Source organism: Patella vulgata, chromosome 1 (genome assembly GCF_932274485.2).
Source record: "Patella vulgata chromosome 1, xgPatVulg1.2, whole genome shotgun sequence".
NCBI classification, from domain to species: Eukaryota; Metazoa; Mollusca; class Gastropoda; family Patellidae; genus Patella; species Patella vulgata.
The window spans coordinates 44,639,124-44,666,975 of record NC_065879.2 but is presented as its reverse complement, the minus strand read 5'-3'; the positions used below and the strand labels follow the sequence as shown (position 1 = coordinate 44,666,975).

Sequence of the window (27,852 nt, the reverse complement as noted above, 5' to 3'; positions counted from 1 at the left end):
TGATATTCTCTTTAAGACTTGAATTGCATTAAATAGATGTGACTAATGAGAATGCATTGTACGGTGTCTTGTATTTCATCGCGTGTAATGGATGATGATGGGATGAGCTGCGTGCTTGCTTCCAGTGATATATACATGTAATATACAACACACGTGTGGTGAATTATACATTGTTTTAGTGAATAACGGTATGAAGCATAATCGCTGATTATTATATAGCTTAATTACTTTATACTATACAGGTAGGTCTACATTTTTTTTTCATTATAGGCCAAGGATAAACCCATAACATTCTGTGATATCTTAAAATTGGGAGATTCTAATAGCGCATTTTATTTTCAAGCTACATGCAAGATGATTTGTTTTTACAAGTTAAGTCATCATGTTTCAGCTTTTGTTTTTATGACCGACATATGAGTTAAAAGACATACATTGAACTAGTTTCATCTTTTTGTAAATCTGTCTTACATATATCATTTTAAAAAAACCTATTTAACCAATATTAATACATTTACAATCTATTATATTTATCTAATTATTCCTCTATTAAGTTACTTACTATTCCTACCGCAACTAATATGGCTACCCAATTAAAAGAAATTATTTAAAATAACTAAATCTTGATCAGATTAAAAAAGCATAAAAACTGTCGATTTGATTAAATCTGATACGCTTATTTGTTTTTGTGTACATTAAATATTTTTAACAATAAACCAAATGAGAATACTGATTTTCTATTCAACAGTCGACAGGTTAAGCCAACCTAAAATCTGTAACAACCAGATTTTCGCTTAATATTTCCAAACGAAAATTAACTCGTATAACACTTAAGCCATTGCTAATCCCAATAATAACACACCAGATAAGCAAGTTGTTCATCAGATTCTTATATTTGATTTTCAACTAATCAGTATATAATACTAATGTATATGACCACAAAAGAGTTTCTAACTATATCCATTGCCGCTAAATTGTATATTTGCACCGATGTTATGATTTTTGATATTTTAGAGTTCATGATGTAGTCATGTTGTAACTTGCAAATATGTTCAAATTTCTCGTTAAAAGCTAAATTGACAAAGACAAGTTTTATCAGTACAACAAATTTTAAAAAGTTGTCGCTTGTATTGAAATTCTCCAATGCCAATGGATGTTTGTCGCATTTACTAGTTAATAGTCAGTTCTACCGACTGTTTAGATTAACACATATTTCTTGTACTTTCTGCACACAGAAAACTATCGATGGGTGAAAAGGGTGAAATGACCAAAACTGACGATTGAAGTCATCTTCAGGCTACAAAATTAATATCATCCTATCTGCCTTCAACAACTTTATACTTAAGAAGATTCCCGATCGATCCTTTATCCCTCAAGAACGCCCCCTTTACCACCCCCTCCCCTCTCAGGGATGAGTTAATTCAAATTCCACGTACAATATTAATTTTTTCGTTAACTGTTTCACAATTAGTCCACTAGAACATAACAGTAACTTAAGAACGCGAAATCCCCTCTATCTCAAATAAGAAGGAAGTACAAGTTGCATGAGTATTTTATAGCTGAGGGTTGATTTAGCTTTAGTTCAGCTCTGAACGTAGGTCTCATTACACTCACCCTGTACGTTCAGGGACTCTTCTATTGAATCCTTGTCGACAAAATTTGGCTAAACGGTCGCGTGTCAGTCCCTGTGAGCACCTGAACAATGTAACTGGACATCTTAGTGAGAAAACAAGACATTGCTTACCTCGCTAGAACCAGTATGAGCGACACAACACGCTGTTAAAAAAATACGTCCCACTCTTCTTACGGCCATGACTGACTTCATTGAAAGGGTAACGCACAAATTTACGAACTTACGTTACCCTTTCAATGAAGTCAAATTTTGTCGACAAGGGTTCAATAGAAGAGTCCCTGAACGTACAGGGTGAGTGTAATGAGACTTACGTTCAGGGCTGAACTAATTTAGCTTATGACCCAGAACCGTTTGCTACGAAATTTTGTGTGGGTGGTTACCCAACATTTCAGCATTCAACATTGTATGCTATGCGTTTATATTTATATTCTTTGAATGACATTTATTTCGCAATTAGGACAAAATCACGCAACACACTTTATGGAATAGCAATTACTATAGTATATTACACTGCGATGTTTCAACAAGATTTGACAAGTCGTCATCAAGCATACATGCACACATAGGTAAAATAGAATGAGAAAATATGAACATATATATACAGGCATCAATGCAAACTATTCAATGGAATGCAAGAACAGTGAACATGAGTAGTTGTCGCAAGCTATGGACGAAACAGCGGAACAGTCGTATATAATGCGATTAGCTAAATATACAATCAAAAAGATCAAATAAAGTATTTATAGAGATACATTGAAAACATACATTTATCCTCAGTTATGAAATATAAATTTGATGGTTGTGTGATATGGTAATTTAGTTACATATACGTTGATAGCTATATATATAATCAAAAAGATTAAATAAAATATTTATAGAAATATATTGAAACCATACGAATTTATTCACATAATGAAAACAGTTTAAGAATCATAAGTCTAGGGGTTCTGATATATTAATAAAGTTACATGGGTGTTATACTGTGGTTAGCTAAATGTACATTGTAGCCCAAAAATTTAATGTTGCACGCGGAAGTCGAATTAACTCATCTCTGGTGGGTGGGGGGTCTTAGAAGGAAGTGTCGGTGGCCTTCTTGAGCTGTGTTTTTGATGACAGCTGGGATAGAAGGGGATTTCGCGTTCTTAAGCTAGTGTTATGTTCTAGTGAACCAATACCAACAGTGGAACTTTTAACGGAAAAATTAATGTTGTACGCGGCAGACACATTAACTCAGCTCGGGGGGAGGCGGGGGTTGGGTCTTAGAAGGAAGGTTCGGGGGCCTTCTTAAGAAGTGTTTTTGATGACGTCTGAGGTTGGTCGACGTTTGCACGAAAGTTGGTCGTTGTACTCAAAAGTCGAATTAAATTTCATTTTTGGTCTTTTAACCCCCCCCCCCCCCGTTTTGTCATTCTTATCTGACATAGAAGGGGATTTCGCGTTCTCAAGTTAGTGTTATGTTCTAGTGGACCAAAAGTGACACTTTTAACCAAAAAAAATAATAAATAATAATAATAATAATGTACGCAGAAATCGAATGACATCTGAAGTTGGTCCACTTACGCACAAAAGTTGGTTGTTGTACGCAAAAGTCGAATTAAACTCGAAATTTCGACGTTTTGTCGGACCCCACCCCCATGAGAAGGGGACCCGCTACTTAAGAATTAAGGTTCAGAGTAACGGGCACCGCTGTCCACTCATCTAGCAAAGTAGAAATTTTGTACGCGATTTTTGAAACAACCTGAATCTAGCTCCCTTACTAATTGTTTACAAGGTTGGGCAAACCAGTCGATAAAAATTCTGACAAACGCAAGAACGGAAAAAAATTCTTGATAAACAAGCTTCATAATTTTGGCCCAACCTTCTTATTTATCGGAAATTCGGAGTTAGCAAGCGAGCAAGCTGGCCAATTATAGGATTTATGGTCTGATACCATATATCCAGAGACTTATATACAGAAGCAATTGAGATACAGTCGACTAGAAGTCATTCGTAAAACCAATAAGCAAATTTGGCTGTCATTTTCGATCCACTCAAAATTTTGAACTGAAAATTATTGTCGAGTGGACGTTAAACCCCATTTCTCTCTCTCTCTCTCTAAGTCTCGATTATCCATTTTATCGTTAAAGTTTTAAACTCCCGGTTGTTTATCTGCACGCGACAAGGAGTAGTGTCGCATGTCCAACCTCTTGGGTTTTCTCCGGGTCCTCCGGTTTCCTGCCACTGCTAAAGACCCCTACGCGCAAGCGAATTGTTCAAATAAAATTAAACCATGTGTTAGTTCCGAAATGACCTAGTTTGTGTCGAGTGGACGTTAAACCCCATTTCTCTCTCTCTCTCTAAGTCTCGATTATCCATTTTATCGTTAAAGTTTTAAACTCCCGGTTGTTTATCTGCACGCGACAAGGAGTAGGGTCGCCTGTCCAACCTCGTGGGTTTTCGCCGGGTCCTCCGGTTTCCTCCCACTGCTAAAGACCCCTACGCGCAAGCGAATTGTTCAAATAAAATTAAACCATGTGTTAGTTCCGAAATGACCTAGTTTGTGTCGAGTGGACGTTAAACCCCATTTCTCTCTCTCTCTCTAAGTCTCGATTATCCATTTTATCGTTAAAGTTTTAAACTCCCGGTTGTTTATCTGCACGCGACAAGGAGTAGAGTCGCCTGTCCAACCTCGTGGGTTTTCGCCGGGTCCTCCGGTTTCCTCCCACTGCTAAAGACCCCTACGCGCAAGCGAATTGTTCAAATAAACTTAAACCATGTGTTAGTTCCGAAATGACCTAGTTTGTGTCGAGTGGACGTTAAACCCCATTTCTCTCTCTCTAAGTCTCGATTATCCATTTTATCGTTAAAGTTTTAAACTCCCGGTTGTTTATCTGCACGCCAATGTGTGAACTGGTGGATGTAGCTTTTTCGCATTATTTACTTCTCAAAGGGAACCTCCAAGACACCATTCGGTCTACTTGTCAGTGGGAACCAGACTCAAAAACCCAAGTCAGCATTCGGTCTAGGTAACACTTTACTTTTCAGCGGGAACCTGCAGACTCTAAAACCCAAGACAGCATTCGGTCTACATAACACTGTCAATGGGAACCAGACCCTAAAACCCAAAACACTATTCGATCTAGGTAACACTCTACTTGTCAGTGGGAACCAGGCTCTAAAACCCAAGAAACCATTCGGTCTTGTCAGCGGAAACCTGCAGACTCTAAAACCCAAGACACTATTCGGTCTAAGCAACACTTCAATTGCCAGTGGGACCCAAACTCTAAAGCCAAAGACAAAATTCGGTCTAAGCAACAATTTACTTTTCAGCGGGAACCTACAGACTCTAAAACCCAAGACACCATTCGTTTTAAGTAACACCGTTCCACAGATTTTTTAAGGATGCCAGAACGTTCGAGGGGTATGGGTACAAGGGGAGTGGAGGGGAGGGGGAATTGGGTGCAGACACGATGAAATCTGACGTCTTCTAGCAGGCTACCAGTTAAAACCTATCAGATCAAAATACAACTCAGATCACTAGAATCAATAACCGATTCGGTTCACTTCGATGTAGCATATCGAACAAAAATCTCATCGGATATATTCAAAAAGATAAAGCCTTATCATGACATAGTACGGCTCGACCTGTGTGTATGTACACCTCCTGGCTCCACTCACTAGCGAACTCGCACTCAAGTCTCCACTCACTAACCGGAGACGAGCACGAGGTGGGACCTCACCCTTACCTAAGCAACCAAAGCTCGAACACATATCAATTGTTAAAATCGGTTGAAGCGAGAAGGATGGTCAGACAATCTCTTTGCTGGTGTACCAAAAACATTTTAAAGGACAATTGCCCCGTGCTTTTGAGAACAGGGAGCATTTGCACATATAGCCCCGCCGTTCTGGCGACCCTGGCTATTATAATCAATAGGGAAAATTCCTCAATGGATGTTTTGGTAGGGTGATTTATTGGGACATGACGACAGTGCGGGACTGGTGGGCCGTGGCCCACCTTTCAGGTCATTGACCAAGGCCCACACAAGTACACGCCGAAGGCGCGCGAGCGTCCGAGGGAGGTCTGGGGGTGTTTTCCTCCCAGGAAAATTTTGAAAATTGACAACTGCAAACCCATTTTTCAAGCATTTCAGACCAAAGCAGAAGAACGCAAATTTTTGATTTCCTGATAACAGAATGACCTAAGAGCACTATCATTAGATGAATTTGAGAATTCTTTTCAGTGTCAAAAACAAAAACCTTTTATTCTTCTTGATGAAAATAATGCAAATTATAATAAACATACAGTACACGAGCTTATGATGATATTTGTTTACTTCTGTGATGATAACTGATAATTGTTCTCTAAAAAAGTAACAAATTATTTCTTTAGCTTCAATGAAGAACTAAGTAGAGGTTAAAAGATGAATTACACGGTTCTCGGTATCATGAGGTCAAACTCATAAAGTTCTTTCCTTGTAGTACACTTCTTTTTTTGTGTTGTCTGTCAGTCATTTTTTTTGCCTATCTTTCCTTTTTCCTGTCCTGTGGCCTGTCCTCTCCTTCCTTCTTTCTTTTCTTTTCTCTCCCTCTCCTTTCTTTTTTTCTTTTTTCTTTATAGGCTTAGGCCCACTTTTTTTTAATGAGCTTAGGCCCATCTGTCACGAACTGCATAACGAACGAATATCGTAAATAACTTTTGTATTTCTTTTGGAGTTTACTACACTGGTTTTAGAGCTTGGTCATTTCAATTGTGATCAAACTGTAAAAGTGGACTGGGCTGACCCAATTTATATATAAACACCTGGGAAGAGAAATACAGTGAATACTACGATCCAATCTGTTTGTATTCCGTATTTTTATATTTTACCGGGATAGTGTAGAAAAAACGAACTACAATTCTAATAAGAATGAGTACGAGCTAGATGATAGGCTTATACAATGTGTTTAAGGCCATGCGAGGCTTATACAATGTGTTTAAGGCCATGCGAGGGAGGCGCGTGTTGATTTTTTTCAACGATTTCCGATAATTACTGCCAGAGTTCTGGCCCGTGCTCACTTAACAAATCTTGTGGACGCTCTAGAGACCCAAGTCATCATCCGATTGACTTGAAGTTTATATATTCTAACGATTTTTGATAATTACTTAATCAGATTTTAGGTTGTAAATGTTTGCATTACCGACCAAAGAAACGATTACTTAATCAGATTTTAGGTTGTAAATGTTTGCATTACCGACCAAAGAAACGATTACTTAATAAGATTTTAGGTTGTAAATGTTTGTATTACCGACCAAAGAAACAAATATGCAGTCAACCCTGAATGACAACCTATCTATAAACTAATGAACACCTATCTGCAAATTATTGCGGCGACTAAAGCCATCCCTAATACAAGCCCCAAGACCCATAATAGTTGATTCTCTTGTCGAATAATGTAATACTTTTAGTAGAATTTTTGCTCGAGAAATAACATATTCGCATAATATGTGATATGTACTTTAAATACTTAAATCAACTTAGTCTGTAATTGATAGTTGACACATAAAAAAGAACGATTTATCGATAACATATGTTACTCATTTACCACCGAATTACACGTGAGTGGAATTATTCTAATTGCATCATTTGGTTTAAAATAACCAATCATTTTGTTAATTACACAAGTTCAGGGCCATGATCACGCGTTATTGTGCATGATATTCACTTACCTTTAAAAGAAACCGGGGAACCCTGTAAGTCAGACTTGCATTAGATTCCAGAGATCGAGGGTACATCTGAGTTCCTAGACAATATAGTATTGTAATTTGTGCTATGCTTGTATACCTTTATTCAGCTGTATATATATATATATATATATATATATATATATATATATATATATATATATATATAAAATATGTAGAAGCAAACTGTCGCATTGTTATTCCTGGTAAGACAGACATCTTAAGAAACTGTGAGAAGTAAATACACAACGTGAAGCAGAAGTAAAGACAGCTAGAGACAAATTCTAGACGATCACAAGGCTACAGAAATATGTAGTAAGAAAAGATGCATGGGTTGTATGTAGGATGTGGCGACCGGTTTCCCATAGACGCTCTCTACGTCAGACAGAAGACTCATGGTGCTACATAAGTGCATAGTCTAGCATTGTATTTATTTCTGCGTAACGCATATTTCGTGCAGCGTATGTGTTTCAAGAAACCCGTTACTAGTAGTGACAACTACTGGAGTACTAATATAAGGCGAAATCTGTATTATTCTCACATTTAATAAATTCGACCCAATAGTAAATGTTTATATATACTAAGCAGCAAAAGAAACGTCGGGTTGGTATGTTACTCTGAATAGACGCATTGCATAAAACTTGCCAAATCTTTTTATTGTATATTTGTGACCACATCTCCAACTTTACCTGAGCAATAAGGCGCCTTCCCAAACACAAAATTGAACCCAGGAAATGTTCTCAAATACATGACCTCTGAGAGAGATGGTAATGTGTTCTCCATGATTTTCATGTAACTCATGCTGCACGTACTGTTCACCGGGACCAGCCCTATAAAATGCACCCCATACCCGGTTGAATCATTCACATTACAACGTCAGCATCATGCCACAACTCACGACAGCTCAGAGGAACCAGGGCCTTGGAAAACTCGACGCTGGCCACACTTCCCAAGCCGTTGCCAATCACTTCCAGGTCAATGTTTGGACCATCTACAAGCTTCAGCAACGCTTTCGGGCCACTAACACCACGGATGATCGCCTCCTAACTGGTAGACCAGGGTTACCACAAGGCGACATGTTGTGCGACAGCACGTGCAGAATCCATTCACACAGGCATCTGAGACAGAACGTCAGACAGTGGTTACACACAGAAGACCTATTAGTACCGATACAGTGCGCCGACGTCTCACCAGCGGGAACTTCCATTGCCGTAGTCCTTACTGTGGGCCGATCCTCACCCCTCGCCATCGACGTGAACGTCTACAGTTTGCCCAACAACACGAGAACTGGTGACACAGGCAATGGAGAACTGTTCTGTTCACTGATGAGAGTCTGTATTGCGTATCAACTGCAGATGGCAGGACCAGAATATGGCGTCGACGTGGCCAGCGTTATTCTGACCAATGTGTCATGGAACGAGACTCATGAGGAGGTCCAAGCATAATGGTTTGGGGTGGAACGTGCCTGAACCAGAGAGTGGTTCCTGTGGTGTTCCAGCACCTTTGTCCAGGGAGAGGAGGCGGCATCACAGCAGTGCGCTACATCGATAAAGCTCTCAGACCCCACGTCATACCAGTTTTCGCACGTCATCGAAACAACGTTTTCCAGCATGACAACGCCTGTGCCCACACGGCCAGAGTTACTCGGGACTTTCTACAGCAGAACGGTGTCAACGTTATGAACTGACCAGCCCTTAGTCCGGACTTAAACCCGATTGAACATCTTTGGGATGAAATTCAATTCAGAGGAGACTTAATAACGTCATACCGAGACCAAACACAGCCGATGAATTGCGCCAGGGTCTTCTGAGAGTGTGGTTCCAGGTGCCAATGGCGTTCATCAATCGTCTGGTCCACTCCATGTACAGACGCTGCGCTGCTGTTATTGACACTCGCGGTGGACACACCAGATACTGGTGTATAGACTGTGTACAGACCTTCTCGTAATGTCTTGGAATAGTGATGAATTAATCTCTAATGTGTCAACACACTGTTCACAAAAAATTGCTTTGATCCATTTAATAAGTCAATTTCTAGAATGATTTGATTAAAGTGCCTCTCTGATTTTGAAATCGTACTGGCGTTTTCTTTTTTGCTGTTTAGTATAATACGTCGTGCTAATCCGCACAGAGTTACTTAATTCAGTGAGCTATATTTTAAACATACATTATGCAAGAGCTTAATCTGCCTGTTGCAGGTCTTTCTTTAGGCCTGAAATGTTATCTAAATTATTAATTAGACATTAATTAACTTATCCAGACCATAATAAACTCTCGATGTCATCGCTAGCCTGCGATATTTACTGGATTTGAATCCGATCTGCTGTTCAACGCTCATTGATGATTAAATCCAAAATTAGATAACCGAGACTATGTTTTTTTTATCGTACCGACTTTAGTAATGATGATCGAGGCCAGGCTTAAAATTCAAAAGCTAATATCTCGGTTCAGAGTGGATCAGTTTCAGGGGCGCAGATCGCCAAAAAATAGTGGTGGGGACAGTCCATGTTAAAGAGGGGGGTTCGGAAATTTTTTGAAAACTAGACGCTCTAAAACGCACTCTGTGGGTATTTTCAGCATCATTTTCTGGCAAACAATTCTAATCCCTGAGGAAGCAAATGATACGAAATCTAATCTAAAGACAAATCTCCAAGCCACCGTTCACGATTTATTCTCTCATGTACACAAGAACTAGAAATAATTACACTACTGAGATTCCAGCTCCGCCTCCATTCCCAGTAGTGTTCGATCCTAATAATAATTTAAAGAATATATTCTTTAGAAATTTATAAATGTTCATTCAGAGTCGGGCACTTAGGCTGGAAGCAAGGTGGGCGTGAGCTGCTAGAGGTTGGGGGAGGAGGTTTTACATTCTCAGCGATTCTGAGGAGTTTTTACCAATAACAAAATACTTCAGAGAGCATTTTTTTTAATCGAAGGAAACATTCAATAAAGTGTTTAATATATTTAAAACTAAAGAACACTACATTTATATCCACTATGCCCGTTTCTTTTCCCTTTGTCTTCTTTCGGTACGGCCCATGACAAGTTTTAAAAAATGTCTTTTCCGATAAATGTTTAAACCATCTTCAAAACAGCAACAAAATTCCACTTACTTGTAATAATAAAGACACGATTCTTGGCTCAGCTTAAATTTTAGATTTAATTGCCTATATTCCACAGAGAGATAGAAACCAGTCTTTAAAAATACGTTTATTTTGTATGGCAGCAAATCTAGCAATGAAGGGTTCCCCTGATATACAAACTAAATCCTTTAGTTAGGTGATTTATCATCCAGTATAGCAGATAAAACCAAAATCTCAGTTATTCCTTAACCGTTTAATACCCAGCGTTTCAGATATGCACACCTACATGATATACATATTATTATAATCCCTATGGAATATTTTAATTTTTTGCTGTTATAATATGAATTATCACCTATTCCCTGTTAAATAACCAGGATACGCCCATATTTTCGAGAGATGGATAGAAAACAAGCTAAAAAGAAAGTTATTTTTCCTACAATCAAGGGCCATAATTCAGGAAATTACAATTTGATATGCGCAAATATCGAAAGGAACCGAGATCTTTGGGTTATAAACTTACATTTCAAGTTTCATCAAAATAGGATTAAAATTGTGACCTCTATAGTGTCCACAACCTTGATATACCATATTTTTACGCTATTTGGGAACGAAGGCCGGCAATTTTGTCTGTCAGTTTTGGGCCGATTTTCACGAAATTCGAACTTAGCCGTTCTTAGGGTGTAACGGTGATATAATATTACGTTTGTTTAAATCGGATAAAAATTATGACCTCTATAGGGTCCACAAGCTAAAAACTCGATTTTTCGTACAATCAGGAGCCATAATTCAGGAAGTTACGGTCCGATATGCGCGAATATCGAAAGGAATCAAGATCTTTGGGTTATAAACTTACATTTCAAGTTTCAACAAAATCGGATAAAAATTGTGACCTCTTTAGAGTCCACAACCTTGATATACCATATTTTTACGCTATTTGAGAACGAACGGCGGCCATTTTGTCTGTCAGTTTTGGGCCGATTTTCACGAAATTCGAACTCAGCCGTCCTTAGGGTTTAACGGTGATATAATAATACGTTTTTTTTAAATCAGATAAAAATTATGACCTGACCTCTATAGGGTCCACAAGCTAAAATCCGATTTTTCGTACAATCAGGGGACATAATTCATGAAGTTACGGTCCGACATGCGCGAATATCGAAAGGAACCGAGATCTTTGGGTTATAAGCATACATTTCAAGTTTTAACCAAATCGGATAAAAAAAATTGTGACCTATACAGTGTTCACAAGGTAAAAATGTGATTTTTCGTACAATCAGGGGCCATGATCCATGAAGTTAAAGTCCGATACATGCCAATTTCGAAAGGAGCCGAGATCTTAGGGTGATAAACCTATATTTCAAGTTTCGTTGAAATCGGATAAAAATTGTGACCTGTAGAATGTTCACAAACAATTGTAGACGGACGGACAGGGGCGACGACAATATACGTCCACATGAAAATGTGGGCGTATAAAAATCGGTCACCGGATGCAGCTGTACAACTTCAAGGACCCTGGCCTCAAGTGCCTGAGACCAACTCTACACTTTCTGAAAAATGTCAATAAAAGCTCTGGAATGATTTCAATTTCAAAACAATAAGCAAAACATCGGAAATAGGTGGTGGGGACACAGTATATCATGTCCCCACCACTAAAAATATTGGTGGGGACGCGTCCCGGTGTCCCCACCGGGATCTGCGCCCATGATCAGTTTGACTGAAATGTTCACCAAATTCCCTTTACATTATCTAGTTTTTAACTAATATAGTGAGAACTGCCAGCTCTTTATCTAATCTCCCATAATGCCCCTTTAATGTATCTTACTCCACATTAATTACCAAATTTATATCTATTTCACATTGTGTTGATCACCTATATCTCCAGTATTCTTTGTTTTACACTTTTATTGATCTCATAAATCGTAATTAACGTCTATGGGCTAAAGCGTTTTAGTTACCATGGTAAATTGTTTGTGTAGACGATAAATTATATCAGTGATTCTCAACCAGTGTGCCGTTAGCAAAAAGGTTGAGAACCACTGCTGTAGCCATATCCCCCGTGTCCGTTAGATCAGAATAAATTGGAGTAAGCCTATACAATAATTCGCTTTCTATAAAGACAACAAGATGGGTGTAAAATTGTTATCGACGTTGCTACGAACATCTATGAAGTCAAGAGATAATTAATTGTCGGCGTTTACGAAAGGAAATGGTTTCGTGGTGGTACTTTTCGATGGGATTGACAAAGCAACTGCGTCGAATCGTCTTCGTCGCTGGTCGCAGCACATCAATACACATGGTTCGTTATACTTGGTATCCAGATATTCTACCACAGTGTTTTTCTTTTCCAAGTGCCATCAATTTTGTTTTCAAACCGGTAAGAAACAGTAATGATTCTAATGTTCCTCGTTCCAACAATCTTCCAATATACATGTATAGTTTGACATAAAAGTCAACTTTAATATGTCAGTGGTATGTTTTATGATGATCCAAACTCTAATCAAACTTAAAATATAACAAATTTACCTTTAGCTTCGTGCCAGACATTCTAGAAATGCTTCATATTCACCCGGTTTTCGTGGATCCATTTAGCGATTTAAGTAACCAATATCATATTCCTCGAGAGCGTCATTCTGTGGGTAGATGCTTGAAAAATATCTCACTACGTTAGAATTAACAGTAGCCCTACAACTAAAGTTGGGCTAATTAATTTTGTTGGTAACCAACTAAATTGACTAACAGACTATATTTGTGTATTAATGTAAGTTTCTGTGCATGTGTACACGTGTCGGTAATCTCTGATTAATCAATACCGATTAAAAGTTGCACAGACATAGGGCCATAAATTAATGAACACCTCGATGTTAGGAGTGGTGACGGCGGTAAGAACGCGGAGTAGGTATATTTGGTATGTCGGCCAGATCAAAGAAATAGGTTTACAAAAATCTTGCAATATTATTTTTTTGACTTTGCAACATGATAAATACGGCTTACCTGGACTAACTGTATATCAAATACAACCTTATCGTTGTGGTCAGGTGTATCTGTCCTACCGTCTCCTTCCACCGCTATACCTTTCTCATTTAATCTGACACCGGCAATGTAATCGTCAATACACACTAGTCAATTGGTGGTGTGTATGACCTTAATAGTGTATATTGTATGTGTGGATTAAGGCTGTAATTGAAAATTGAAAAGTGTTTTGTGTTGATTCGTACTAAAAAGGTAATATGTCAAATACTTTTAATCAGATTGGTGTGAGCTTGTCGTAAAGTGTATATAATGACCACTGGCTATAAGTACGGAAAATCTCGTCTGGTGACCTTATGTTCTCTTTAAGAGGAACCTGCCTACAAACCTGTCATTAGGGGGTCACCTTCATATCACATCGCTAAGGACAAACTTTGGGTACTTGTATTTGGAGACACACATTTAACCAAAGAATACAGAAATATTAACAACCAACAAGAGTCCTGTGCATATTTATTCAACAATGAAGATTAAAGAAATTATACAAGAAATACGTTTGTACAGTACTGATATCCTTTACAGTTTGAAATTTAATAACGCCGTTCTTTTCACAACCCTATGTTTAAAAGAATTATAAAATCGACAAATACAATAATAAGCACGTAAACAATTCAAGTTTGGCTTAAAGCGTTAGTTTCCAAAACTGCAAAAAACATATTTCAACATAGTTTGATTTTGTAATGAATACAAAATTGAAGGGATTCTTTGTTATTTATTTCGTTAGATAATCTAATTCAATTAGATCTGAAATGTTTGATTTCGTGATAAATTTTAATACAAATGTTAAAGATGTAGTATAGAATATTTAGATAAAGTTCAAAATAGGCAATGGCGATTATTCATTTTAACATTTAATCATTAACAATATCAAAGCCATCCGATGTGCTTGTCGTGTGATAAATGTCTACATAGTAATTTATATAACAGTTGGCGCCAGAACCAAGACCTGTAATTAGCAGATCTAGCTCTTTTATAATGCATCTTAAGGGATTTTTTGTGAATTTGTTCTGTTAGAGGTGGTGATTTAATTAGATCCGACATATTAAATCAAAAGCAGGATGCTATCTAAAGCTGGAATTGGGTGGCGATAGGATTACACAAAACGCACCATTCTTTAATTAATGCAAAATTCTATTTGAACAATCCCTCTCAGATACCAAGAGACTCTTTGGAGTGCCTCTTTTCATATCAGTTTGAAGGAGTGTGCAATATGGTTTTAGCTTTGAGATCGTCATATTTATATAATGCTCGGTTGAAAGCAAACAAGCACGACAATATTAAATTCACCATCTTGGAAGTCCACCAGTCGACTCGCAACTGTTCATGGAATACGCGTGCCAGTCGTACCTGAAAGTCGTATAGGAATAGGCAGAGCTTTGGGCTTCTTTCGAAGAATCTTTCCCCCAAGACGGACAAGAAGAGAAGCACCTAAATTGGTCAAAACAATGGAATAAATGATTAAATCAGAATATTAAATAAATAGTTTCACGGTTGTTATTAATAATATTTTTTTAAAGAGGTGAGAAATTTTAAGCGGAATTAGGTAAGATTAGATAAAGATCAGACAGTTCTCGCTATAATAGTTAATGGAAAGAAAACGCGCTGAAAATTTCATTCCAATTTCTTCACACTGAGCCTATATTTGTTACGAATTATAGTGTTGTTACGAATATAAACAAAGTCTCGATTATCCTGTTTGAATGGCATTTAGTAATTGAACACATTAAAATAAACACAACTGTACTATGGATAACAATTACTATATTTAATTAAAGCTACGTTTCAACAATGATTCTCTTGTCGTTATCAAGCACAATACTGATACAGACAGGAGTGAAATATATATACTATGTACAATCAAAACAATTTCACTCCTTCTGTCTGTATCAGTATTGTGCTTGATAACGACAAGAGAATCATTGTTGAAACGTAGCTTTAATTAAATATAGTAATTGTTATCCATAGAACTGTTGTGTTTATCTCGATTATCCATTTTTACGGTAACCGCATCGACTATGAAACGTATTTAAATCTACTTATATCGCAGCCATCCGATGTCATTGAGAGTTGATTATGTTCTTAGTAAGGTAATTAAAATACTAAGCAGCAAAAGAAACGTCAGGATGGTATGTTACACTGAACAGACGCATTGCATAACACTTACAAATTGTTTTTATTGTATATTTGTGACCACATCTCCAACTTTACAAGGGGGGTTGGATGGCTGAATTGTTAGCGTGCGCGCGCTGTATCATAAAGTCTGTCATTGAGTCGACTGGCGTGGTTTCGAATCCCCGGTTGTACGTGACAAGGAGTAGGGTCGCCTGTCCAACCTCGTAGGCTTTCTCCGGGTCCTCCCACTGCTAAAGATCCCTACGCGCAAGCGAATTATTGAAATAAAATTAAACCATATGTTAGTCCCGAAATGACCTAGTTTGTGTCGAGTGGACGTTAAACCCCATTTCTCTCTCTCTCTCTCCAACTTTACCTGAGCAATAAGGCTCCTTCCCAAAGACAGAATTGAACCTAGGAAATGTTCTCAAAAACGCAACCTGGCTTCTGAGATGGTAGGTAATGTGTTCTCCATGATTTTCATGTAACTCATGCTGCACGTGCTATTCACCCGGACCAGCCCTATAAAATGCACCCCCATACCTGGTTGAATCATTCACATTACAACGTCAGCAGCATGCCACGACTCACGACAGCTCAGAGGAACAATGCGCTTTGAAGACTCGACGCTGGCCACATTGCCCAAGCCGTTGCCAATCACTTCCAGGTCAATGTTCGGACCATCTACAGGCTTCAGCAACGTCTTCGGGCCACCAACACCACGGATGATCGCCCTCGAACTGGCACACCAGTCGGTATTGCGTATCAACTGCAGATGGCAGGGCCATAATATGGCGTCGACGTGTGTCATGGAACGAGACTCATGGGGAGGTCCAAGCATAATGGTTTGGGGTGGAATCGGCCTGAACCAGAGAGTGGGTCCTGTGGTGTTCGAAAATCTTGGTCCAGGGAGAGGAGGCGGCATCACAGCTGTGTGGTACATCGATCAAGCTCTCAGACCCCACGTCATACCACATTCCGTACGTCATCGAAACAACGTTTTGCAGCATGACAACGCCCGTGCTCACACCGCCAGAGTTACTCGGGATTTTCTACAGCAGAATAGTGTCAACATTATGCAATGGCCAGCCCTTGGTCCGGACTTAAACCCAATTGGACATCTTTCTGATAAAATTCAGAGGAGATTCAATAACGTCGTACCGAGATCAAACACAGCCGATGGATTGCGCCAGGCTTTTCTGAGAGTGTGGTTCCAGGTGCCAATGGCGATCAACAATCGTCTGGTCCACTCCATGCACAGACGCTGAGCTGCTAGGCTTTTCTGAGAGTGTGGTTCCAGGTGCCAATGGCGTTCAACAATCGTCTGGTCCACTCCATGTACAGACGCTGCGCTGCTGTTATTGACACTCGCGGTGGACACACCAGATACTGATGTATAGACTGTGTACAGACTCTAAACCTTCTCGTAATGTCTTGGAATCGTGTTGAATTAATCACTAATAGTAATGTGTCAACATACTGTTCACAAAAAATTGCTTTGATCCATTTAGTAAGTCGTTTTCTAAAATGATTTGAAATCGTACTTTTTTTTTTTTTTGTATAATTTACATTTCAGGCATAAAGAAAGACCTGCAATTTAGCTCTTGCATAATGCCTCTTTAATTTACTAAATTTCCCGTTTGCTGACGCCTTCTATAGCAAGGGTGAAAATTGATGAATAAATCAACTACAGTTCTACATTAACGATTTTGGTTGAAAACACTAGGTATACTTTGAAGATTTTTAGTTAGTATTTATTCCGCTTCCGTTTAATAAAGTTGAAAAGGTGTATTTAATCTGTGTTGGTATGAAAGATGTGAAACGGAGAAGAACCGCATTAAAAAATAGTATACTAATTTTTGGATTTTTAAGATTTTGAGAAGTATTTATTTTGCTTGAATTGTCATATTTATGGAAATTAGTCTCTGTGTGCAAAGAAAAAAGATGTAGAACATATTAGAAATGCATTAAAAAATAGTACACTAATTTTTCAACATGGCGTACACTCGAGACCTATTCTCCAAGTAGATAATATTCTGTGTGTAGAATGCTGGTAAACATCTGTTTGCTTGTAACACATCAGTTCGAAATCATTCAAAATGCCAGCACCCAAAATCATTGCAGTGGAATTTCCAATGTAAATAAACTCTTATTACAGAACTCTAACAACTTCTCAAAATTCAAGGCATATTCCACAATCTGGAATCTGACGCTGTTATTCATGCTGTAGAGGCACCGAAACTTGCTCTCTTAATCAGCCACTGGTTTTGATAAATTGGCAGACATTTCCCTTCAATTTCCATCCTCCAAATGCATATTGGTAACATTTACAACCGAAAACATCGAAGAATAATAGGCTCGATAGAATCGAAATGAAATGGGGTTTAACGTCCTGCTGTTCTGCTCCTATACTGGGCTAATGAAGACGGGCATACGCCATACAGTGTGCTATGAGGGAAATTTTTTCCCGGGCAGCGGCACTATCGCATACGAGCATTCCAATGTATATAGGGGACCTCAGTTTTTCTTATCATCCGAAGGGAAAGACAGCTGTCCTTGTCAGGCCCTCCGTTCTGCACCACTGACAAGGGGAAACCACATCGGAAAATCTGGATGAACTTTCTCGGCCAATGCAAGGAGCGAACACCCGACCTCCAGGCTAGCGAGCCAGCGTCTTAACCACCCAGCCACCGTGGCTTCCTCGATAGAATCGAAGTTGTCCACGAAAACGTGTGAGGGCATGTAGAGTATAGTGTTTTGGACAAATACGATTCCACCTAACTGTATGTTAGTCTCAAATCCGAGACCCTCACCCCTTGCTTCCATTCTGCTTCATTAAAGGTGTAGGGCCTACATGCTTATCGAGTACTATTTTCCAGGTAGGATTTAGGGCAACGTTTGATCCACAGGGTGGATAAACTGCGTGGTTAGAAAATCAGGCAAAATAGAATTAAAAGCGTTGTCGTTTGATAAGCTTATTGCAGATTATTAAAACATACATGTATTTAACGAGAACTTATTGTGAGAAACACGGCTGACTTGATTTGCTTTGGAAGAACGAATATTATTCCTTCACTAGAAACTAACCAGTTTCTACTGACAGTAGAGCATATTTTAAAGATAATTACTAACTAATTTGTCTAAAAAAAAACGAACAAATATCTTGATCACTCCGGATTTCTTTCCTTAAAGACAGTTATTTGTTTTTTTTATCTTGTCAAAGAGATAGATATGTTGTCGACTTTCTTAAGCTAAAATATCAAGAATTCATTATTTGAGGTGACAGCTAATCAATTTCACATCTTTTATATTGAACGAGACATTATATGATTTAATCATGTAGCTTAGGATTTATACCATCACTTGTGGCCATTCATTAAAAAACAAAAATGGCGGATTAATGACGGAGTTACATTCCCCTGGGCGTCCAGTTTTTACTGGTCTTCTGTTTGTATACTTTACTTCCTGGGGGCAGTATTCCGCTTGGTTTGTAGTTTCGCGGTATCTCTTTGTTCTAAACTGACATTTGGATTTCTACTTATTTTGATAACGGAGTATTTATACGTTTTCGCAACCGCAGTAGCCGGAGGACGACAAACTTCATTTAGACCACCTTTCAAATAGAAAATAATATGTTACAGAAAATGGTACATAATTAACTCGTGTGTGTAATTTGTGTCTATATGAGTGAATTTTGTTCCAATAGTAAGCGCGGTTCTGGTCACTTGAATTCAGGAACAGGATTCCTCAGTACGGCACTACGTGGCGTTTTGACGAGCTCTGTTTTTGTGGAAATAGGTGCTTTGATGTGGGAATGAGTTGAAATAATACACCCCGTTAAGCCAACACTGCTTGTTGTTGGCAACTTTGTATCTTATTATATAGTAATGAAATAATAAATGAAAAATGTTCTACGTCGTCAAAGCATAGGCAAACTGGGATAACATCCAATACAGTATGTATGTCGAAATATCAAACCATTTTAATGCGCAATTGCATTGGCATTAACGTAGGCTAGGTATGTTCCAGCTCAAGATATTTATGTGCTGTATGGGACCGAGCGGGGGGGGGGGGGCAGAAATTGTAACTATGCACTTTATTTAAAACGTATGACCAAAAGATTCATTTAAAATCATTATATTATTTTCTTTTGCTAATTTGGTGTTCAGTTCTCCCTTTTTGCAACAATTTTATTCAGAATATTGTAAAGTATCCACTGCCCATGGATTTTTCAACTTGACCTGCCCTTGTAGTGCAGGTCCGACGGCCTGCTATTGATGGTACGAAAACCCGATGCCCGTGTACACGTTAGCTTGAATTTAACCCTCGACAATTCGAATTCGACAAAGAGTAGGCAGAAACGCCGCTGTCCGGGCAGAACTCTCTTAATAACACACAACATGACATATATCCATCTTCATTATCCCAGTGGGTGGAGTAAATGTGGACCTTAACCTCCATTTCATTTCACAGTCCCAAATAAAAACCGGCAAATGTAGTACCAGTAGCTTAATCTAACCCGCTGATGGGCCACTAGGTTCATTAGGTGCCTTGGTATAGATTGAATAAATTAAAGATGGTTTAACGTCATATTGTTTTGCGCCATCGTGCTACATCGTGTTGGCTAGTCATCGGTCCTTCACATTTTGAAAATAACAATTATTTACAGCAGCCATATTACAGCCATTTTCCATCAGTATTGAGATCAAAGTTTCTGTTTAAAACACAACACACATGGGATCGCAGAAATAAACCACAATACCTTATTGATTTTAACTCACACAGGAGATTTATATCTGGAAAACGTTAAGTGATGATTCCTGAAACTGTCTTTTCTCTTGCCCTATTCATACATATATAAAATCATTTTGGCGTCAGGATATTACAAAGCAAACCGCAAAACGGACCAATTTTAAAAGGTTGAATCTTAATAAACTTATTTTCACAACAATCACAATCTGATTAAAATACAGATCTATATTTCGTTTCGTTTTTTTATACTTCAATGGCCTCCACATAGGATATCTATCGCCTCCACTACATGAAGACAAGCAAAATGAAATTTTGAACTATAAAAAACGCAACAAAATACGATCTGTGTTTAAATCAGATTGTTTTCTTAATAAAAATGACCCCCATAAAAACCTTAAAGCATAATTTCGGCTTCAGGTTATTACAAAGCAGATCGCAAACAGACTAATTTTAGACAAAATTTAACCGACTTTTTAAAATGATAAATCTTAATAACTTTCTTTTCACCATAAAAACTACCTTCATAGAAACTTTAAAGCATAATATCGGCATCAGATTATTACAAAGCAAATCGCAAAACAAATAAATATTAAACAACATGAACGCGGCCTTTTAAAAAGATAAATCTTAATAAACTTCTTTTCACCATAAAACCAATCTTCATAAAAATCCTAAAGCATATTTAAACTGGCATTAGTTGTCTTATTCAAAGATATAAAAAGCGTTTAGTTCCAGAAAATAGATTTCTGTCGATTGCACATGATCAAAAATAGAATGGTGTTAGCGTTCTGACGTAAAGATATAAAGAGTGTTTAACTTCTTTTCAAATTGATTTCTGTAGATAGCACAAGATCATAAAATATAAGTTACTTTGACTATAGGGAGGTTGGATGGCCGAATGGTTAGCACGTGCGCGCTGTATCATAAAGCCTGTCATTGAGTCAACTGGCGTGGTTTCGAATCACCGGTTGTACGTGACAAGGAGTAGGTTTGCCCGTCTAATCTCGTGGGTTTTCTCCGGGTCCTCCATTTTCCTCCCATTGCTAAAGACCCCCACACGCAAGCGAATTATTGAAATAAAATTAAACCATATGTTAGTCCCGAAATGACCTAGTCTGTGTCGAGTGGACCTTAAACTCTCTCCCTCTCTCTCTCTACTTTGACTTTGAATCTGAATAAAAATCAAATGCGTTTCTTAGAAATTAGGTTTAATAAGCTATCTTTCTGCACCGGCGAGGCTAATGAAGACGGATATACACCACAATGTTTACTATGAGGGAATTTTGCCAGGACAGCATTTCTTAAAGGGGTTATCTTAGACCTCATTGAATACAAGTTGGTTTAATTGGGCTAAACAAAGCTAAAATGTGACGATGACGCTTATTTACCATTTGAACAAATTTATATTCAAAATATTGCGAAGTTTAAAAATGATCACTAGACTCGCTTAGTGGAACCTTCTTGAATCGTATTAGTAACTTGGTAATCGGGACGATCACATACAGCTGTATCTTCTTCAAGAGTATAGACATAATTACCCAGGCAGTTACGCAGTACCGAAGGCCTCTTCGAAACAGTATGACACGCTTGCCGATGGTGGCACAAGACAAGAATACAGATGCCGAATTCACCATTGTGCTAGGTGTGCTGAAGCACATGGCGCCATTAGGCAGGGGAACGCCATCTTCCTTCCAAAACATAATTTCAAACTCCTGCTGAAATGCAACTGAGCCCTGATAAATCAAAAATTTGCCTGAAACTTGATTGATCAGACAACGTAATATTTTAACTACTCCTAAATTTTCTGAGCATGTAATCATGTCGTGCCTACCTCCTGTAGAGCCCAAGTAAGCTGCCTCATAACTTAACTGGCACAAGGCCTCATTTGTCCTAAATCCGACACGGTTTGCAAGTCTCCCCACCATCCTAGACCCCCCCCCCCCCCCACCGTCCATGATAAACAGCAATCGCTGAATTTGGTCAATCAAAAACAAGACAATACAACCTTCCTTTCCACACTGGAAACAAACAGTGTGTGCTGAACAATTTTTAAAAAAGCGGAGCAAATTGCTTGTAGATATTGTTCATTTAGTTTATCGGGATTTGCGAGATTTTGAGATTTTATTCACGGATGGAGATGGCTTGGAGATTTCTGTTGTTGATCAGCACATGTCAAATGAAACTGATTGACAGATTTAACGTTTCCTGTGCATTCTAATACTTCCGATATACGACCCAAGAATCTAACATTAGTTGAATAATAAAAATCTCCGGATTCCTTCAAATTGCTGTCTTTAACAACGTTTCCTGCAGTTCCTTGCACCAAATTCCATTCCATTTGATGTTTGAAATAAAGATTTTCCGGTGCCAACCCGTGTTCCCATTACCTAGTTTAAAAGGTATCATTTAACTGGAACCAAGAAAAGAAGATAAAAGCGATTTGATTACTTTGAAATCCGTCCTTACTTAAAGTATTAAAGAACTCTAATGTATTGTGTCGACTTGATTTTCTTACCAGACTCCATAAAACAGTTGATTTTCTTTTTTGAAAAAAAAAAAAAATTAAATAGAAAATAGTTTAAAGTCCCGTTTTGCCAGAATATAAAAATGAAATAAAATGGGGTTTAACGTCCTACTGTTCTGCACCGACTCAGCTAATGAAGACAGGCCTACGCTATACAGTGTGCTTTTAGTGAAATTCTACCTGGAACGCGACACTAAGGTCGACTCTTATTTCGAATTGCAACTACTGTCAAGGGTTCTTTTACGTGTACGCCAATGTGTACACAGTGTTTCGTTGCCATTCGAACGACTAAACGTTGTCCCTTGCAGAACCGTCCGTCCTGCACCACTGACAAGGAGGAATCACGTATGAAAATCCAGTCGAACACGGCACCTCCAGGTTTAGCGAGCCAATGTCTTATTCACGATATTCATTATTGAAAAGTCTCACATTGCTCAAATAAAGGTTTATATACAGTTGATAACCATATACAAGGTAATTATATTGAAAATCATTTGAATCAAGGTGGCTAAGTGGGTAAGACGCTATCTCGCTAGCCTGGAGGTCGGGTGTTCGTTCCCTGCATTGGCCGAGAAAGGACAGTTGTCTAGTGGTTCGAATGTGACAAAAAAACAACAACAAAGGTCCCCTGTACACATTGGCGTTCAAGTACAAGATCCCTTGACAGTTGGAATTCGATATAAGAGTAGGCCGTAGCGTCGCTGTCCGGGCAAAATTTCCCTCATAGTATACTGTATGGCGTATGCCCGCCTTCATTAGCTCAGTTCGGAACAGAACAGTAGAACGTTAAACTCCATTTCATTTCATTGCATTTCATTTGAATCAAAACGAAATATAATATTTAAGACCATACACAATCACAGACACTTCTATTAAAAAAACTTGAGCAACTTAAGTTAATAGTCATTTAATGCATTGATATCTGACCGCGATATTTCCTACCATTTTCGTACGGTTGAAAGTGCGACGTTTCGGTGATTTGGCCCATAAGCTGGTCGAATTTGGAGATTTTAATGATGGAATTGCTGGTTATTTCCGATATTTCTTTTTTAACCTTTTCCCACTGGAGATGTTATTTTAGAGCTTTTAACTCTATTTGATCCCGTGTGATAGATTATGTGGCAATGTAAATATCTATGTATAAAAATGTCTCTTTACATGCAAATGCAAGTCCACGGTATGCTACTTCATTATATAAGTAAAACTGATACACAACATCAGAAGCCCGTGCACATTTATCCAATTCGAAAAGCGTCAGATATCCATTCCGTATTCACTATATAAATATTTAAACCACGATGGAACCCAGTGTGTTTGATAATGACGTGATGAGAGATAAGTTATAGTTCGTGTCGTTCTTATTCACCACCATATTATTTTTAGCTTCTAGCATTTACAAGACGTATATGTTACACGTACCGGTTTGTCGATGATGTAGCTATCATCGGGTAACGGATCATGTTAGGATTCTCGGTGACCATCATCACTGATCTGATGTCGTCATGTGTTCCTTGGACAATTGCGCATCGATTGATAGACTTCGATTTTGACGCCACAATTCCAAGATGGCGACGATGAAACCATGCGTAGTTCGTGGACCATAGTGCACTTGTTTAATAAAATGTTATGTATATTTTTCCAAAAAAGTATGCGATATTGAAATGCAAATACCTATGCAGGTTGTGATATGATAAATAGTCATGGACACTTGACATGCTTTGAGAGTGTGTTCACAGATGAAGAACTTATCGCCCCAACAGAACCACTGAGCTGCACGTACGACACGCAATAGCGCCATACACGTGGGAGGGGTTCATTGTCAAATTTGACACTTCAAGGAAGGGTTGGTGAAAACTGCAGCGTACTGGTTTATCCTATCCATGTTTGCTTTCCTATCGTTTCTTGCATAAGATTTACTCTTTAGCGTATCTTAGCGTCTTCAACATGATGAACGTCTACGTGCTATTGACATTTCACCGATATGCAAGCTCACGTATGAAGGCGTGTAAATGGGCGTCATGCTAACGTTAACGTGAGACACCATGACTGGCAGAACAGACTTGCATATTGTTCAAGGGAGGGTCACTGGCGTGTACTACCGTGACCACATCCTGGCACCGATAGTTCTGCCTTGGTCAGCCATGAGTCCTGCCCTTCCCCTAAAGAGCATGTCTGGGACATGATCGGGAGACGTGTTCGTGGACGTCAACGTCAACCGACAACACTGCAAGAACTGGCGGTGGCATTGCAAGAGGAGTGGGTCAGATTGCCCCAAATCGTGATTGGACGTTTGGTTAGGAGCATGCCACGACAAATTGCTGGATGTCTGAGGATTGGTGGAGCAATTACTCATTATTAAGACAAAAATAAAAAACGTCAATTTTCACTTGTGACAGTGTATCTCTTTGCGACTGAAATGGGGCCGTCCGATAAGCCGCCCATATGAACTGTTTATGTTCATGTGTAGGCAATTGGCCGTTATTAACATACACTGGATACCGCAGTTTTGTATTGTTTCTGAATATCTCCTACGTTTTTTGAAGAGTATACAAAGGATAATATCAGGGTCTTTACAGTCTCCTAGCACTAATATGCTTAATATGATTACGATATATAGAGAGAGCGATACTAAACCGTAAAGAACATTTCACAAAATTTTGCATCTAAATAGAAATCAAAATAGATTTTATTAGCCAGATTTTTTGATGACAAAATCTCGGATGATTTGAATAAAATTGTGATTAATGAAAACATTAAATATTAGATGTATTGATTATGTATATAGTTTTTCTGATTTTTATGTCTTATATTACGACCGAATATCAGAAATAGGAAATAATTATGTACGATCGCACTATATGAACCGCCATCGTGGAATTGTCTTTAATCAATGCGCAATTGTCCAGGGCACAAGCATAGTTTAAATCTTCCTTTCTTTTTTTTTATCTCGGTACGAATTGCTTCCTTGGGAATCATTTCGATTCAGTTAAATAAAAGTATGCTGGTCATTTTTTTACTTTTAACTAGCCAAAGCTTCTAGCGATATCAGGTGTTTAATATGGAATACGAATTTATTTCCAATCCTCGTAATCGCCAAATAATACTTTACTAATTCATGATTTCGGAATTAATAATTTAAGAAAATTGCAGCGTTAGATCTTCTTTCTAGATCATTTCCTGTCATTTAAAGGGAGCATTTCTCACTTCCTCCATTGTCAGTGTGAAAATGTAGTCTAGGAGTACAATTTAGTTACGAGACCATCTTGATAATGCCTTCCTTTCTGACCTGTATCTGCAATCTTTGGATGACCATAGATAGTGTGCACTAATGACGATATATTGACGATATATATTTTATGGAGCCGCGGTGGCTCAGTGAGTAAGACATTGGCTCGCTAAACCTTTGAATACCGTGTTCGATCCCGGTCAAGAAAGTTTTCCGGCATGGTTCCCCCTTGTCAGTGGTGCATGACAAGAGATACAACGCTTAGTCGTATCATGTACTGTACACTTTGGTGTACACGTAAAAGATCAACTAGTAGTTGGAATCCGATGCAAGTGTAGGCAGTAGCGCCACTCTCCGGGCAAAATGCCCCCCATAGCACACCGTAGAACAGTAGAACATTAAATCCCATTTTATTGCATTTCATTTCTTTTTATTTTCAGTTTTAGAGAGAAGATAATCAGCAAGGTTATAACTACAACTGGTGGAGCAGGAACATCCTCTTACGTCATACCGTACTACGATCAAGAACTGGAAGGCGCGCGTGTGTCGACCGTCCGTAAAAAAAGAGATATCGCGTCAAAAGCAACTAAATCGATAATGCTGAACCTGAAAGTGGACAACGATTCTATCTGCCTGTCTAACCATTTGATAAACAAGAGTGAGTTATCCATTTAAAAAATCATGAACGTTAGTACTAATTTAAGTTTTGTGATATCCGAACAAACGAGGTTTGTGTACATCGTAGCAGGTGTCCTAAATATGTATATACTTCCGGTGATCGTGTTTACGGGACTTCTAGGAAACGCGATCTCATGTTGTGTATTCAGTGGACGAGAACTGAGACGATTGTCTTCCAGTGTGTACGTCATAGCTGTTCTGGGCTCCGATTCGGGTATTCTGATTGGATTATTATTTGTGTGGCTGGAAGTTCTGGGCTACAGTTTTAATCATCGTCAAGGCATCTGTCAACTTCTTGTCTTTTTAACTTATGTGTGTAGTTTTCTGAGTGTCTGGTATATCGTCTGTATTACTGTGGAGAACTTTATTACGATATGTTATCCTGCTAAAGTCAAGGAAATGTGTACATTACAAAGGGCCAGGGCAGTGGTAATTATATTACTACTTGTTGCCATGTGTCTATACAGTTTATCGTTGATAAGTACGGAGGTGAAAGAAAATGCGGAATCTAAACGTTCCATGTGCGACCGTAAACCCGAGTACTACGTCATGTTTTCTGTGTTGACGTATGTTGATTCTGTTATTACTTTAGTGATACCGTTAACTGTTATTGCTTTAATGTTGACAACAATGTCGGTAGCTATTGCAAACACATTTAGATGGAAAAAATTAAGTCCCAGTAGAGAAATGAGCCGGAAAAGCTTCGTGTTCAATTGTCCACAAGTTCGAGTTACAAAAATGCTCTTTGCATTATCGACGTCATTTTTAATAATGAATGCCCCCGTACATATCGCGCGCTTGCACTATTTAGTTCGCGCATTTAGTCGATCACCCGGCGTTTCGTATAACGAAGGACTCCTACAACTTATTTTACTGTTTATATCATACGCCAATTGTTCCATCAAATTCTTCCTGTTTTTAAGTTTCAGCAAGAACTTTAGGAAATCCATTAAAAAGAAATATTATTCCAAATTACCCCAATGTTCCAGACCATCGGAACCGACGTTTGTATAAACATCTCAAGGTAATTGACCGCGTAATAGCATGATTGACAGCTGATAGGAGTCTCCAATGACATTTACAATTGTCGGTTTCTTCTTTGTATTTTTAAACA

The 27,852-nt window shown here is 38.4% G+C and overlaps 1 protein-coding gene across 2 annotated transcripts; it reads left to right on the top strand.

The window, feature by feature from the left end:
* The first annotated feature begins 73 nt into the window (after window positions 1-73).
* LOC126819929 (neuropeptides capa receptor) lies at window positions 74-27,852 on the top strand. Of its 2 annotated transcripts, none has more exons than XM_050548050.2 (2): window positions 74-242; window positions 26,501-27,852. In XM_050548050.2, exon 2 carries the CDS (start codon window positions 26,742-26,744, stop codon window positions 27,750-27,752), a length of 1,011 nt encoding a protein of 336 aa, XP_050404007.1. In that variant the 5' UTR covers window positions 74-242; window positions 26,501-26,741; the 3' UTR covers window positions 27,753-27,852. The 2 variants fall into 2 exon arrangements, with proteins under 2 accessions (XP_050404007.1, XP_055955943.1); XM_056099968.1 differs by lacking the exon at window positions 74-242 and adding an exon at window positions 4,502-4,635.